The sequence below is a fragment of the Rhinoraja longicauda genome, chromosome 1 (genome assembly GCF_053455715.1).
Source record: "Rhinoraja longicauda isolate Sanriku21f chromosome 1, sRhiLon1.1, whole genome shotgun sequence".
NCBI classification, from domain to species: domain Eukaryota; kingdom Metazoa; phylum Chordata; class Chondrichthyes; order Rajiformes; family Arhynchobatidae; genus Rhinoraja; species Rhinoraja longicauda.
Genome location: NC_135953.1, coordinates 11,061,221 through 11,078,216, shown reverse-complemented (window position 1 = coordinate 11,078,216; position 16,996 = coordinate 11,061,221). Strand labels below are relative to the sequence as shown.

Below are 16,996 nucleotides of genomic sequence, written 5' to 3'. Positions count from 1 at the left end.
AATTTGTGGAATTCTCTGCCACAGAATTTCAGTGGAGGCCAATTCATTGGATGCATTTAAAAGAGATTTAGATAGAGCTCTAGGGGCTAGTGGAATCAAGGGATATGGGGAGAAGGCAGGCACGGGTTACTGATTGTGGATGATCAGCCAGGGGTCACAGCTTAAGGATAAGGGGGAAGTCTTTTAGGACCGAGATGAGAAAACATTTCTTCACACAGAGAGTGGCGAGTCTGTGGAATTCTCTGCCACAGAAGGTAGTTGAGGCCAGTTCATTGGCTATATTTAAGAGGGAGTTAGATGTGGCCCTTTTTGCTAAAGGGATCAGGGGGTATGGAGAGAAGGCAGGTACAGGCTACTGAGCTGGATGATCAGCCATGATCATATTGAATGGCGGTGCAGGCTCGAAGGGCCGAATGGCCTACCCCTGCACCTGTTTTCTACGTTTCCATGATCACAATGAATGGCGGTGCTGACTCGAAGGGCCAAATGGCCTCCTCCTACATCTCATTTCTGTTTCTAATTAGGCCATTTGGCCCATCAAGTCTACTGCGCCAGCACTCCCAAGTCCCTTTGCACCTCCGATTTTTGGATTCTCACCCCATTTAGAAAATAGTCTATGCCTTTATTCCCACTACCAAAATGCATGACTCCACACTTTGCTGCACTATATTCCATCTGCCACTTCTCTGCCCACTCTCCCAACGTGTTCAAGCCCTTCTGCAGAGTCCCTGCTTTCTCTACACAACCTGCCCCTCCACCTATTTTCGTATCTTCCGCAAACTTAGCCACAAAGCCTTCAATCCCCTCGTCCAAATTATTAATATACAACGTGAAGAGTAGCGGCCCCAGCACCGAGCCCTGCGGAACGCCACTAGTCACTGGCAGCCAACCAGTAAAAGCTCCCTCTATTGCCACTCTCTGTCTTCTGCCATCCAGCCAACCTGCTATCCATGCTGGTATCTGCCCTTTGATACCGTGGGCTCCCATCCTCCTAAGCAGCCTCACGTGTGGCACCTTATCAAAGGCTTTCTGAAAATCTAAGTAAACATTTACCGACTCTCCTTTGTCTGTTCTGCTTTGTTACTTCAAAGAACTCCAGCAAATTTGTCAAGCAAGACCTCCCTTCACAAAGCCATGCTGACTTCGGCCTATTTTATTGTGAACTTCTAAGTACTCCGTAACCTCATCCTTTATAATGGACTCTAAGATCTTACCAACCACCGTAGTCAGGCTAACCGGCCTATAGTTCCCACTACTCTGCCTTGGTCCCTTTTTGTGCAGCGGGGTAATATTGGCATTTTTCCAATCATCTGGGATTGCTCCTGACTCCAGTGATTCCTGAAATATCACTGTCAATGCCTCCACAATCTCTGACGCTACCTCTTTCAGAACCCTAGGGTGCAGTCCATCCGGCCCAGGTGACTTATCCACCTTCAGCCCTTTCAGCTTCCCAACCACCTTCTCCCTGGTAATAGGCACTCCACTAACTTGCACCCCCTGACTCTCTTGAATTCCAGGCACGTTGCTGGTATCTTCCACTATGAAGACTGATGCAAAAGATTTATTCAACTCCTCTGCCAATTCTTTATTCCGCATTATCACTTCTCCTGCATCATTCTCCAGCGGTCCAACATCCACTCTTGCCTCTTTCTTGCTCTTTACATAACTGAAGAAACTCTTGCTATCCTCTTTTATATTATTGGCTAGCTTACCTTCGTATTTCATCTCTTCTCCCCGTATTTTCTTTTTGGTTACCCTCTGTTGTTCTTTAAAAGCTCCCCAATCCTCTGGCATCTCACTAATCTTTGCTATGTACACTGCAAGGGCCAGGAAGCGAGCGGGCAAGATCATCTCTGACCCCTCTCACCCTGGCCACAAACTCTTTGAAGCACTTCCCTCTGGAAGGCGACTCCGGACTGTCAAAGCAGCCACAGCCAGACATAAAAACAGCTTTTTTCCACGAGTAGTAGTTCTACTCAAGAACCAAATTCTGCAGTCTCTTTTTTGCTCTGGTTTATTTTCACCCACATGTTTAGACTGTAATGTTGTTTCCTTATTGTTTTGATGTGTTTATGCTTTATTCTTAATTGTTAACTGTATGTTTGTGTTATTTGTGAGCGGAGCACCAAGGCACATTCCTTGTATATGCACATACTTGGCCAATAAATTTATTCCTTCATTCATTCATACTCTTTTAGTTTTATACTGTCCTTGACTTCCCTTGTCAGCCACAGTCACCTCTTTCTCTCTCTAGAATCTTTTTTCCCCTTTGGAATGAATAGATCCTGCATCTTCCGGATTATTCCCAGAAATTCCTGCCATTGCTGTTCCACCCTCATTCCTGCTAGGGTCCCTTTCCAGTCAACTTTGGCCAAGCTCCTCTCTGATACCTCTATAGTCCCCTTTGCCCAACTGCAATATAGACACATCCAATTTCAGCTTCTCCCTCTTAAATTGCAATTACTTGCAGATACTTTTCAAAGATTTAATGGGAACCTGAGGGGTAACATTTTTTTTACACTAAGTATTGTGGGTGTATGGAACTTGCTGCCGGAGCAGGTAGTTGTGGCAGGTACTATTTCAACGTCTAAGGAAAATTTGGACAGGTACATGGATAGGGTAGGTTTAATGGGATATGGGCCAAAAGCAGGCAGGTGGGACCAGTGCAGATGGGCCATGTAGGTTGGTGTGGACAAACTGGGATGAAAGGCCTGCTTCCACACTGTATGACTCTCAAATGAATGCAAAAAAGATTAAACTTATTAATACCTATTTTATAATTCACTGCCACAGAATTTAAAGAGACTTGCCGTTCTAATTATTTGCCTCATACTCCAGTAACTCAGAATTTGTGGTCCAATGGCCTGACAATGATGAATAATTTGTTATCATCTCTGGTAATGTTCCAATAAGCAAAATGAAACCATGCACTAATGAAATCAGAGAAAACAAAACCTTGCCCTATAAAGAGCAATAGAGCATGTCAAAATTGAAAATTAATCGCAATCCTACGCTGCCGGAACTCACAAATGGTCAAGAACATTGGCAGCAGACCGCATAGTCTCTCGAGCATGCTCTGCTGAGAATTACGGCTGATATGATCACACCTGCAACTCCATTTTATTGCCTGATCCTGTCAACTTGTAGTCCAAAAGTCTGTGCCACCTAGCCACCGCAGCTATCCAGGGTTCAGTCATCTTTCAACAAGCCCAGAAAAAAATCCCTCCTCATCTCCCCCTTAGAAAGCTAATGACATGATGGCCTTTATGACAAGAGGAGCATAGCAAGAGGAGGGATTTTATCCTTCTGCAGTTGTACAGGGCCCTAACGAGACAGCACCTGGAGTACTGTGTGCAGTTTTGGTCTCCAAATTTGAGGAAGGACATTCTTCCTATTGAGGGAGTGCAGCGTTGGTTCACTCGGTTAATTCCCGGAATGGCAGGACTGTCGTATGTTGAAAGACTGGAGCGATTAGGCTTGTATACACTGGAATTTAGATGGTTTGAGAAAGGATCTTATTGTAACATATAAGATTACTAAGGGATTGGACATGCTAGAGGCAGGAAACAATTTCCCAATGTTGGAGGAGTCCAGAACCAGGGGCCACAGTTTAAGAATAAGGGGTAGGCCATTTAGAATGGAGATGAGGAAAAACTTTTTCGCTTGGAGAGTTGTAAACCTGTGGAATTCTCTGTCTCAGAAGGCAGTAGAGGCCAATTCTCTGGATGCTTTCAAGAGAGAGCAAGATAAGAGCTGTTAATGATAGCGGTGTCAGGGGGTATGGGGAGAAGGCAGGAACGGGGTACTGATTGAGAGTGATCAGCCATGATCGCATTGAATGGCGGTGCTGGCTCGAAGGGCTGAATGGCCTACTCCTGCACCTATTGTCTATTGTCTATCCATGTATCTGCTTAATTGTTTCTCAAAAGTTGCAATAGTCCCTGCTTCCACTACCTCCTCTGGCAGCTCGTTCCATACACCACCACCCTTTGTATGAAAAAGATACCCTTGCGATTTCTATTAAACCGTTTCCCCTTCACCTTAAACCTATGTCCTCTGGTTCTCGATTCCCCTACTCTAGGCAAGAGACTGTGCATCTACCCGATCTATTCCTCTCATGATGTTATACACCTCTATAAGATCATCCCTCATCTTCCAGCACTCCAAGGAATAGAGTCCCAGCCTCCTCAACCTCTCCTAATGGCTCAGACCCTCGATTGCTGGCAAAATCCTCATAAATCCTCTCTGCACCCTTTCAAACTCGACATCTTTCCCAAAAAACATCTTTCATGTAACATGCAGCCTCAATAATGTCTTGTATAACTGTAACATGACCTCCCAACTCCTGTACTCCTATACAGTGAACTACATATACACTAAATTATATCCTCTTAAGATTTCCCGGTGAGTAATAACATCTTCTCAGTATCTCATTTGCATCAATAAGATCACTTCCGTTCTACCCAACCTTTCCTCTTAAAACAAACTCTTCATCCCAGGAACCTACCTACCTGGTGAACCTTCTCTGAACTGTTTCTAATGCAGTACCACGCTCTACAGAGTAAGGAGACCTAAATTGTACGCAGTGTTCTAGGTGTAGGCTCAGCAAGCCTTACTTAGTTATAGAGTCAAGAGTCTTACAGGCTGGAAACAGGCCCATCGGCCCAACTTGCCCACACTGACCAACAGTCTGAAGAAGGGTCTCGACCCGAAATGTCGCCGATTCCCTCTCTCCTATATGCTGCCTGACCTGCTGAGTTACTCCGGCATTTTGTGATACCTGACACATTGACCAACATGTCCCATCACCACTAGTCACCACCTGCCTGAGTTGCGGTACGATTTTCCTACTTTCATCATCCAATAAAGGCCACGTCTATCCACTGAATTGCTGTGTGTACATATTAAGTACTTGCAAATATACAATTAGAAGCACTAGGACTAGGGTTTTTCCATTCCTCGAGTTTGCTCTATCTTTCAATAAATTACTAGGTTAATTTCCGGAATGGCGGGACTGTCATATGTTGAAAGACTGGAGCGACTAGGCTTGTATACACGGGAATTTAGAAGGATGAGAGGGGATCTTATCGAAACATATACGATTATTAAGGGGTTGGACACGTTAGAGGCAGGAAACATTGTTCCCAATGTTGGAGGAGTCCAGAACCAGAGGCCACAGTTTAAGAATAAGGGGTAGGCCATTTAGAATGGAGATGAGGAAAAACTTTTTCAGTCAGAGAGTTGTGAATCTCTGAAATTCTCTGCCTCAGAAGGCAGTGGAGGCCAATTCTCTGAATGCATTCAAGAGCGAGCTAGATAGAGCTCTTATGGATAGCGGAGTCAGGGGGTATGGGGAGAAGGCAGGAATGGGGTACTGATTGAGAATGATCAGCCATGATCACATTGAATGGCGGTGCTGGCTCGAAGGGCCAAATGGCCTCCTCCTGCACCTATTGTCTATAACTAGTCTGATCGCAATCTCAACTCCACATGGCAACCATGTGTTTCAAGTATTTGAACACCTGGATCCCTCTGTACAGCCCCATTACATAGATTCACTTCAATTAAACAGTGCCCTGGTGTTCTTGATTTCCTACGAAAGTAGACGACCTCATTGTTTGCCACACTATACTTCATCTGCTAAATTCTCCCCCACCCCTTTACATCTATCCTTTGTACATATTTTTCCTCACAAATTGACTTTCATTTTCCCGACATATTTTTCTAAATCTGATCTCATATTCCAATGTTTTATTGTGCATAAAAGCTCAACAAAGGATGAGGGGGAGAACTGAAACGTATCGAATAGTGAAAGGCCTGGATAGAGTGAACGTGGCAAGGATGTTTCCACTAGTGGGAGAGTCTAGGACCACTGGGTACAGTTTCAGAATAAAAGGACCTTTCTTTAGAAAGGAGATGAGGAGGAATTTCTTTCGTCAGAGGAATGTGTGGAATTCATTGCCACAGAAGGCTGTGGAGGCCAACTCATTGGGTATTTTTAAAGTGGCGATTGACAAGTCCTTGGTTAGTAAGGGTGTCAAGGAATAGGGTGAATGGGGTTGAGAGGAAAAGATAGGTCAGCCATGATTGAATGGCGAGGTAGACTCAATAGGTCAAGTGGCCCATGACTTACGACTCCAATTACTTATGAACGTGAAATAATTTATAACTGTGCAATAACACAAATGGCAAAGGTTTACTAAAATGGCAGATAATACTTGAAGATGCTTACGTTGATTACTCCTGGACAGTTGGGGCCAATGAGGCGAGTCTTAGACTGACGCAGTAGCCGATGTTTTACCCGTACCATGTCCTGCTGTGGAATGCCTTCCGTGATACAAACCACGAGCGGGATCCCAGCATCTATTGACTCGTGGATGGCAGCAGCTGCAAATGGAGGAGGGACGTAGATAACAGATGCATCGGCTCCTGTACTTTCTTTAGCCTAAAAGTACAGACATCCGATCAGTTTATTCGTTGCAGGGCTCGGAAACCTTGGGCTATTAACCCTTTTCACTTTTCACAAAACCCGCTGCTGCAAGCAGAGTGACCCAGGGCTTATGTACCAAGCTGCCGCCCTCATACATTATTAGTGTTACGGACAGGCTGGTGAGAAACAAAAAACAAGGAAGAAAACAGCCCTGCTCATAGCATGCACATCCCAGCTGAGAAAAGAGCCAAACACTATGCCCTCAGCTGGGAAACTTATACGAGATGCACTGGTTAACACAGGGTAATAAACAAAGGGGACATAAGCCCATTCCAATATTTTTCAAACTGGACATTTTTTGTTTAGTTTAGTTTAGAGACACAGCGCGGAAAGAGGCCCTTCGGCCCATCGAGTCCCCCACACCAACACTATCCTTTCACACTCCGGCCAATTTACAATTATAAACAAGCCAATTAACCTACAAACATGTACGTCTTTGGAGTGTGGGAGGAAACTGGAGATCCCAGAGTCAAACCACGTAGGTCACGGGGAGAACGTACAAACAAGCACCCATAAAGGCAGCGACTCTACCGCTGCACCACCGTGCCGCCACCATGCATGCCACCGCCACATGCAAATAGTACAAGCATTAAAATGAGGGAATAACTCTTTAAAAAAAAATTCATGTAGCATAATGAAATTAATAACATCCATTTACTGATGCATTAACTATGAATGTGTACAAAATCATGAGTGGAATAGATCGGGTAGATGCACAGAATCTCTTGCCCAGAGTAGGGGAATCGAAGACCAGAGGACATAGGTTCAAGGTGAAGGGGAAAAGATTTAATAGGAATCCGAGGGGTTACTTTTTCATGCAGAGGGTGGTGGGTGTATGGAACAAGCTGCCTGAGGTAGTTGAGGCTGGGACTATCCCATTGTTTAAGAAACAGTTAGATGGGTACATGGAAAGGACAGGTTTGGAGGGATATGAACCAAGCGCAGGCAAGTGGGAGTAGGGTAGCTGGGACATTGTTGGCCGGTGTGAGCAAGTTGGGCCGAAGGGCCTGTTTCCACACTGTATCACTCTATGACTCTATGAATCGATTTCATTAGGTGCCCAAAAACTTGATTGGAGAGATAAAGGACCCTAAACGAGAAGTGTATTGGTGGTTTTTAAGCAGCAGCTTCCAAAAAATGGGCCTTAATTTGCTGAAAGCAAAGCTCTATGTAGATAGGCAAAGGCAAGGGAAGCGAGCAAGAAACCATTATCCATCGCCACCAGAATGAACTATTTCAACGTTTTCCTAGCTGGCTTCCCATGTTTCACCTCATCAAAAACTGTGCTCGCATGTCCGTGCCTACAATCCCAAACGTACACTGTCAGTACCTCTGGACTCCACCTGATTGTTAAATTCAAAGCTCTAGTTCCTGTTTGAATTCTTCTCCCAGTTCATTAACTTGCCCCAAAGAACTCTGTTTCTGACAGGAACCTCTTGCCCAATTACCTTGCATTTGCCCTGCAAGGAGCTTTGCTTTCAATAATTTCAGCCTTATTTTCAATGCTACTTCTTAAAAGCCATTATTTAGGTGGTGGACCTGTAGTTGCATTGCCTGTGGAATGTGATTATGTGAGAGCTGTTTAAATACAAACTCTGCAGTTATTGGTCACCAAAACACTAATGGCCATTTAAAAAGCACGGTGTCAATAATATATTTACATAATATTTTAAAATAGAGTTTAAAAACTAATTCCAACGTGGTGAGAAGTTGCCAGGAGATATCTGGTACAAATGGCGATTCACTGATGTACAACCTTTTGTCACATCTACTTAACCAAGGAAGGTTCCCCTTGGTGTGAAACACACCACTGATAACATTAAACTAACATTTACCTCTTGAACTGTGTTGAAGACAGGCAAATTCATGTGGGTTTTACCACCTTTCCCTGGTGACACTCCTCCGACTAAATTAGTGCCATACTCCAAAGCCTGCTGGCTGTGAAATGTTCCCTAGAAATATACAATAAAAATAGAGAATGAATCAACACAGAATGAAATGCCGTCTTGAAGTACTGAGCACGCTATTTCTGCCTCCTAACTCCTTCAAATCGCTCACTTGCCATCCCTCTGGCATATCAGGCAGAATATTCGTGAAGCGATGAATTGAACTTGCCACAAGAAGTCTACCGCACAAGACAGTCAAAAGTGTTTAATTGTCATATGTAGCGACAGCAGAACTACAAAATTCTTACCTGCAGCAGCATAGGTTTTGTAAACACAATGCTCATAGGAGACAAAAAACAAACAAAACAATCATTATAATAGCCCCAATACTGGAGCAAAGGCCAGTCCTTAGTGCAAACAAAGACAATTCATAATTCATGGTTTGATTAATGTTTTGTAGTGTTCAAAAGCCTGATGGTTAGAGTCATTGAGTGATACAGTGTGGAAACAGGCCCTTCGGCCCAACTTGCCCACACCGGCCAACATTTTCCCAGCTACACTAGTCCCACCTGCCTGCGCTTGGGCCATATCCCTCCAAACCTGTCCTATCCAGGTGCCTGTCTAACTTCAGTCTGAAAAAGGGTCTCGACCCGAAACGTCACCCATTCCTTCTCTCCAGAGATGCTCCCTGTCCCGATGAGTTACTCCAGCATTTTGTGTCTACCTGTCCAGCTGTTTCATAAACGTTGGGATAGTCCCAGCCTCAACTACCTCCTCTAGCAGTTTGTTCCATACACCCACACCCTTTGTGTGAAAAAGTTACCCCTCAGATTCCTATTAAATCTTTTTCCCTTCACCTTGAACCTATGTCCTCTGGTCCTCGATTCCCCTACTCTGGACAAGAAACTCTGTGCATCTACCCGATCTATTCCTCTCATGATTTTATACACCTCTATAAGATCCCCCCTCATCCTCCTACACTCCAAGGAATAGAGACGTAGCTTACTCGACCTCTCCCTATAGTTCACACCCTCTAGTCCTAGCAACATCCTCGTAAATCTTCTCTGAACCCTTTGAAGCTTGACAATATCTTTCCTATAACATGGTGCCCAGAACTGAACACAATATTCTAAATGCACCAACGTCTTATACAACTGCAACATGACCTCCCAACTTCTATACTCAATCCTCTGACTGATAAAGGCCAATGTGCCAAAAGCCTTTTTGACCACCTTATCTACCTGCGACTCGACCTTCAAGGAACCATGCACCTGCACTCCTAGATCCCTCTGCTCTACACCACTCCACAGAGGCCTACCATTCAGTGCGTAGATCCTGCCCATGTTAGACGTCCCAAAATGCAACACCTCACACTTCACCTCACACTTAAATTCCATCAACCATTCCCCAGTCCACCTGGCCAATCGATCCAGATCCTTCTGCAATCTTTCACATCCATCTTCACTATCTGCAAAACCACCCACTTTTATATCATCAGCAAACTTGCTAATCTTGCCCTGTACGATACGATACAACTTTATTCATTCCCGGAGGGAAACTGGTCTGCCAACAGTCACAACACACAAGGTACACGAAAACTTGAAATTAAAAGTAAAAACAAAAACAAAAAGACAATGTTGGCTGCCTGCCGTGGGCACAGCGCCTTCACCGGAACAAATGAACAAACAAACAAACGCAGACTTATCCCCTGGGCAGAGGATTCTAAAACTAGAGTGCCCCCCCCCCCCGCCTAGTTCTCCCGCCAAGGCCCCACCGCCGCCAAGGCCCCACCGCCGCCAAGGCCCCACCGCCGCCAAGGCCCCACCGCCGCCAAGGCCCCACCGCCGCCAAGGCCCCACCGCCGCCAAGGCCCCACCGCCGTCAAGGCCCCACCGCCGCCAAGGCCCTTCCGCCGTCAAGGTCCCACCGCCGTCAAGGCCGCCGCCGAGGCTCCCATCGCATATGTCTGTTCTCATCCAAATCATTGATGTAGATGACAAACAGTAACGGGCCCAGCACCGAACCCTGAGGCACACCACTAGTCACAGGCCTCCAGTCCGACAGGCAACCTTCCACCATCACCCACTGCTTCCTTCCATGAAGCCAATTTGCTAGCCATTCAGCTATCTCTCCTTGGATCCTTGGTTGTTGGGAAGGAGCCACCCCACCAAGTCAGCGCCGACCACTGATCCCCGCACACTACCCGACACACAACGAAGGACAATTTTACCAAGCCAATAAGCGAGTTTGGTATTACAACTGCACATCCCCAGGTCATGGGTCATTCGGGATAAACATTCTCAACAGCTGAGCTACTGTGTGTATACGGACCTGCGTATTCATTTCAATGAGATTTATAAATAAATGTAGCCGTTAAATATGTCTGCAGTGGGCCACAGGGTACTGCGGGCTGCAGAAATCAACAACTGTATCTATATAAATTATTGACTCAATGCAGCACCAGCCTTGAAAACGCAAGAATGCCTGGAATGAACCTGTCGATGATCAAATCCCTGGCATTAGCGTGAGTCACAGTCATTCAAATTCGATATTGATTTACACAGATTACAAGTTGTGTGGTCAACTAATTTGAGACAGTCCTTACATTCCTATCTAAACAACCTTCCTGGATTGAAGGAAACAAGGAGAATGTGCTGTGTGGGGGGGGGGGGGGGTAGGTTGGAAAATTCAGAGTGGATTCGAACAGGCTGGTTACACTTTCGAGGTGGGTTGGCTTAAATAAAGATGCTGTCGCTTTAACCTCAAGTCAAGTCAAGTTTATTTGTCACATACACATACAAGATGTGCAGTGAAATGAAAGTGGCAATGCCTGCGGATTGTGAAAAAAAATCACAATTACAGCATAAATTTTTTAATACAGAATATATTTTTTGTCCCTGGAGATATAAGAGTTAACAGTCCTGATGGCCTGTGGGAAGAAACTCCGTCTCATCCTCTCTGTTTTCACAGCGTGACAGCGGAGGCGTTTGCCTGACCATAGCAGCTGGAACAGTCCGTTGCTGGGGTGGTAGGGGTCCCCCATAATCTTGCTTGCTCTTGATCTGCACCTCCTGATGTATAGGTCCTGCAGGGGCGGTCGGTTCCAGTCTGTCAGGGCACACAGTCGGGAGCCGGGTCCGGGTGACCGGGCGGTGATAATTATGGAGAATTTGCAGCCATTTGAACCGCAGCCAAACTAGAGGCTTCACTCAGGAGTGGGTCGCAGCTCCCAGCTGACGGGACCTGTTCTCGCTCTCTGTGAAGGAGGTGCCGCCCGGCCCAGCGAGCGGGCAAACGCGGGGCCAACCCGTAATATGAGTGGGAGCACTTTCTCAGTCAGGCTTTGTCGACGGTTGGGGTGGGGGATCTGGGAGGGAGAGAGCTGGCGATGCCGCACAGACGGAAGTTTAATAACGACCCATTAAAATCCACCCTTCAGCCACTCGGCAACGTGGGCTAATCTGATCTGACGGCCCTCTCGCTAGCTCGCTGCATGCCCGATCCCAACGCAGAACCTTTGGGCTTCGGGTTACACCTGCACAAAGAGCCTCTGCCAACAAGGGCTGGCGAGCTGTGCTGGTCAACATGCACTGGGCAAGATGGCTGGGGGAAACGCACCTTAACTTGGAACAGCACAGACCCTCCACTCAATCTATCCAATACTAAAGGGCAGGCATTTTGAAGGGGGAGATGTGATGTAAGTAAAGTAAAGGGGGAGATTTGATGTAAGTAAAGTAAAGGGGGAGATGTGATGTATATGTAATATAAATGCCAGTGCCCCCTTGAGGCCAAGAGTAGAAGCGGGCCAATGGGCTTGTGCCTTGTGACTGAGGTCAGAGGACCTTCTAGAAGATTCCTGGTGAAGGATCAGTAATAAAATCTTCTTACATGATGTAGGGCGTATATTCATTGTGCTAGCCACAATAGGGTCTTACAGAGGACATTACAGCAGTTAAATGTCTCATATCGGATTGGCAGCTCCTTCACAGGGCCAACCCTGTACTCAGTTTTCCTTGGAGATGAATCTTTGCATTAACGGTCCATTCACACCGCCTGTCGATAAAGCATCAGCCCACATCACACTGATGCAGTCACTGCCTGCCTCAGACTACATATATTTTTACACATAAATTATGAATAAAGATAAGAAAATGTTTCAAACACAAGTAATATTTTCTTATTCCAGTAGCAAACACATTAAGGATTAAATGAAAATAAGAAAAATCCTTTAACTTTTTGAATATCTCATAATTGCAGATTAATGAACTGAACTAGAACTGGGACTGTGTAAGTGGTGTGTGAAGAGCAGAACAAGAGTTGACAGAAGTCTAGATTAATTCCTTGGTAGAATAGTTAACAATATATACACAGTTTATACAGCGCTGCGTTCACTTTTTTTAAATCCCGAATGACCTTTGACAAATCCCATGATTCCTTGCATTTATCGAGATACCGAACTCGCTTATGAGCCTACAAACATGTACATCTTTGGAGTGTGGGAGGAAACCGGAGCTCCTGGATAAAACACACGCAGGTCACGGGGAGAACGTAAAGCTCTGTAGAGGAAGCATCCATAGTCAGGATTAAACCCGGGTGTCTGGCGCTGTAAGGCAGCAACTCTACTGTTGCGCCACTCGGCCGCTCATGTTCATCATTTTTTAGCAGCGTTCACCACTTTTGTAGAAATTCCTTCCTTCCTGGGTGTTCGCGCTGCCGAACCAGGCTGTGATGCAACCAGTCAATACGCTCTCTACTGTGCACCTGTAGAGGTTCAAGAGCGTATGCATCGGCAACTGTTATCACCTCAATCTTCTTAAGAAGTAGAGGTGTCGATGGGCTTTCTTTATGATTGCATCAATGTTCTGTGCATGACAGAACCTCAGAGATATCATAATCATACTTTATGCCTTATTAGCCAAGTATATTTTGCAGCATACGACGAATTTGATTTGTCATACAGTCATACCAATAAAAAGCAGCAAGATACACAAAATATATTTAAACATAAACATCCACCACAGTGACTCCTCCACATTCCTCACTGTGATGGAAGGCAAACGAAAGTTCAATCTCTTCCCTTCTTTGTTCTCCCGCGGTCGGGGCACTCGAACCTTCCATTGACGGGGCGATCTTGGCTCCTGTAGCCGGCAGTCTGGCCCTCCGCGTCAGGGCGATCAAGCTCCTGCATCGGGGGGGAATCTCAGCTCCCCGTGCGGGGCGATCAGACCCCAGGTCGGGGCTGGTCGAACCGCCTGCGACTTTGGAGCTTCCCGGCATTCGTCTCTACCCGAGACTGCGAGCTGCTCGATGTTGAAATCCGCAGGCCACGGTTGGAGTGTTGATCCCAGGCAAGGGATCGCAGGCTCCGATAGTAAGTCCATGGGCCCGCGGTGGGGCTCAAAGTCAGTCTCGAGCAAGGCCGCCAGCTCCATGTTAGGCCGCAGAGCGACCGGAGATACGATCCAGAAAACAATCGCATCTCCAGCAAGGGAAGAGATTGAAAAAAAGTTTCCCCCCGACCCCCACTCCCCACGTAAAACAAACCAGAGAACATTAACACAAACTTTTTAAAACACACTAAAAATAATGAAAAAGACAGACAGTTGGCGAGGCTGCCATAAGAACGCCAAAATACTTGAAATTGTTGAATCTCTCCACCACCAACCCGTCGACGAAGACAGGGTCAAAGTCAACTTCTAAAGTCAACAATCAGCTCCTTGTTCTTGCTGACGTTGAGGAAGGTTGGTGTTCTGGCACCATTCAGTAGAATTATTGATGTCCCTCCAATATCCTAACTCTTCATTACTTGTAATTCACCCAACAACGTTGGGATTGTCAGCAAATTTAAAGATGGAGTTGGAACCGTGTCCGGCAACATGGTCATGTGGAAAGAAGGGGGTAGTGCAGTGGACTGAACACACATCCCTCAAGTGCCCCTGCGTTGATGGTTATCGAGGAGGAAGTGTTGTTGCCAATTCATACTGGTTGCGGTCTGTCAACGAGGAAGTCGAGGATCCAGGTGCACGTGGATGAGCAGAGTCCCGGTTCCATGAGTTTGGAGAGACTGATGGTGTTTAACGCCGAGCTGTAGTCGATGAACAACATGTGTCGGAAGGAGCTGCAGATAGCTGCAGAGACTGGTTTAAACCAGGTTAATTACTAGGTTAATTCCAGGAATGGCGGGACTATCATATGTTGAAAGACTGGAGCGACTAGGCTTGTATACACTGGAATTTAGAAGGATGAGAGGGGATCTTATCGAAACATATAAGATTATTAAGGGGTTGGACAAGTTAGAGGCAGGAAACATGTTCCCAATGTTGGGGGAGTCCAGAACCAGGGGCCACAGTTTAAGAATATGAGGCAGGCCATTTAGAACGGAGATGAGGAAAAACCTTTTCAGTCAGAGAGTTGTGAATCTGTGGAATTCTCTGCCTCAGAAGGCAGTGGAGACCAATTCTCTGAATGCATTCAAGAGAGAGCTAGATACAGCTCTAAAGGATAGCGGAGTCAGGGGGTATGGGGAGAAGGCAGGAACGGGGTACTGATTGAGAATGATCAGCCATGATCACATTGAATGGCGGTGCTGGCTCGAAGGGCCGAATGGCCTCCTCCTGCACCTATTGTCTATTGTCTAAACCGAAGATAGACACAAAAATCTGGAGTACCTCAGTGGGTCAGGCAGCGTCTCTGGAGAAAATCAGGCAGCATCTCCAGAGACTATCTGGAGCATCTCTTTTCTCAAGAGATGCTGCCTGACCCGCTGTTACTCCAGCTTTTTGTGTCGATCGTCTTTGAGCAACAACAACCTTACGTACCTGTTCTGATTGTCCAAGTGGTCCAGTGCAGAGTTTTACTCAGAAACAGAAACCATTGAACAAAAAAAGGCAGACATTGCAACTTTACCTTGTAAAAGAGGCGTGGTTTCGATTAAAGATTTAAGTTTAGTGTAGAGATACAGCACGGAAACAGATCCTTTGGCCCACTGGGGACCCCACCAGTGAACCCTGTACACCAGCGCTACCCAACACACCAAGGACAACTTACAATTTTAACAAAGTCAATTAACCTACAAATCTGTACGTCTTTGGAGTGTGGGAGGAAACCGGAGTACCTGGAGTAAACCCACGTGGTCACGGAGAGAACATACAAACTCCGTACAGACAGAACAGGATCGAACTCGGGTCTCTGGCGCCTCAAGGCAGTAACTCTACCGCTGCGCCACTGTGCCCCCTCTTAAGTGGGGGACTGTAAATTGTAATTTGTGCATAGATCCAATCCCAGTGACGTGTGGTCACCACGCTCGACTCAGATGAATTACTCAGTCACCACCATCTACTTGGCTTTATTATTCCCACGATAAGCAGGGTTATCAACATTTCACTTGGATGCATTCACATTTCATCAGACAATGAAGCAAGACAGTGACAATATTCAAAGAGTGGTTTGTGAATTAAGTATCTGGAAAGTGACAATTGCCATTCCATGTTCCTGGCCCTGCCCTCTCCTCACTGCTTCCGTTGGGCAGGAGGTACAGAAGCCCGAAGTCCCACACCACCTGGTTCAGGAACAGCTACTTTCCTGCAAGTGTCAGGTTCGTGAAGAAACCTGCATAACCTGACAATGGAGCACAGTGGCGCAGCGGTAGAGTTGCTGCCTCACGGCGCCGGAGACCCGGGTTCGATCCTGACCTCGTGTGCTGTGTGGGCAGAGTTTGTACATTCTTTCTGGATGTACATACATCCATTCTTGTACATGGATTTTCTCCGGGTGCTCTGGTTTCCTTGCACATTCCAAGAAACGTGCAGGCTTGTAAGTTAATTGGCTTCTGAAAAATCATCCCTATGTGTATAGGATAGAACAAGGGTGATTATTCACAAAATGCTGGAGTAACTCAGCAGGTCAGGCAGCATCTCGGGAGAGAAGGAATGGGTGACGTTTCGGGTCGAGATCCTTCTTCAGAAGGGTCTCGACCCGAAACGTCACCCATTCCTTCTCTCCCGAGATGCTGCCTGACCTGCTGAGTTACTCCAGCATTTTGTGAATAAATACCTTCGATTTGTACCAGCATCTGCAGTTATCTTCTTATAGCACAAGGGTGATCACTAGTCGGTGTGGACTTGGTGGGCTGAACGACCTGTATCCACAATATATCCCTAAACTAAACCAAACTAAAGCAATGAGAAATCATTAACTGAAGTTGTAGAATTCAAAACAGCACTGTTACAATAAGCTTGAGGAACAGTGCTTCGCCCTTTACGAAGGGACTTGGTAGCCTTCTGGGCTCAATATTAACTTCCACAACTTCAAGTTACTTTGATTTATCCGTCTACATCTCCAATGGAGCTGCCATTTCTCACATCTATGCAAGAGCCTCCACTGAGCACATCATCTCAGTGGGAGCAAAAGGATAATTGGGATGCAAAGTGACATTTCAACAGAACCTGAAATTAAAGAGAATTAATAGAATTAAATTAATTTTGATGTGCTCCACTATTGCTCAATCACATAATAAAAAATAGCCCATTAACTAGACAACAATGAACACAGAATACAGTGCAGGAAGCACAAATTAAAAAATTAAATCAAAGAATAAACCTCTTGGAAGTTAATGCTTCAG

General features: G+C 45.9%; 1 protein-coding gene across 1 annotated transcript in view; it reads right to left on the bottom strand.

Annotated features, from left to right (window-relative positions):
- suclg1 (succinate-CoA ligase GDP/ADP-forming subunit alph) overlaps positions 1-16,996 on the bottom strand; it is an 84,584-nt gene that overhangs the window by 40,398 nt on the left and 27,190 nt on the right. The window contains exons 4-5 of the mRNA XM_078408459.1: positions 8,326-8,442; positions 6,233-6,445 (exon numbers count right to left, since the gene is read on the bottom strand). Coding sequence (XP_078264585.1) covers positions 6,233-6,445; positions 8,326-8,442 — 330 coding nt within the window. The remainder of the gene's footprint in view (positions 1-6,232; positions 6,446-8,325; positions 8,443-16,996) is intronic.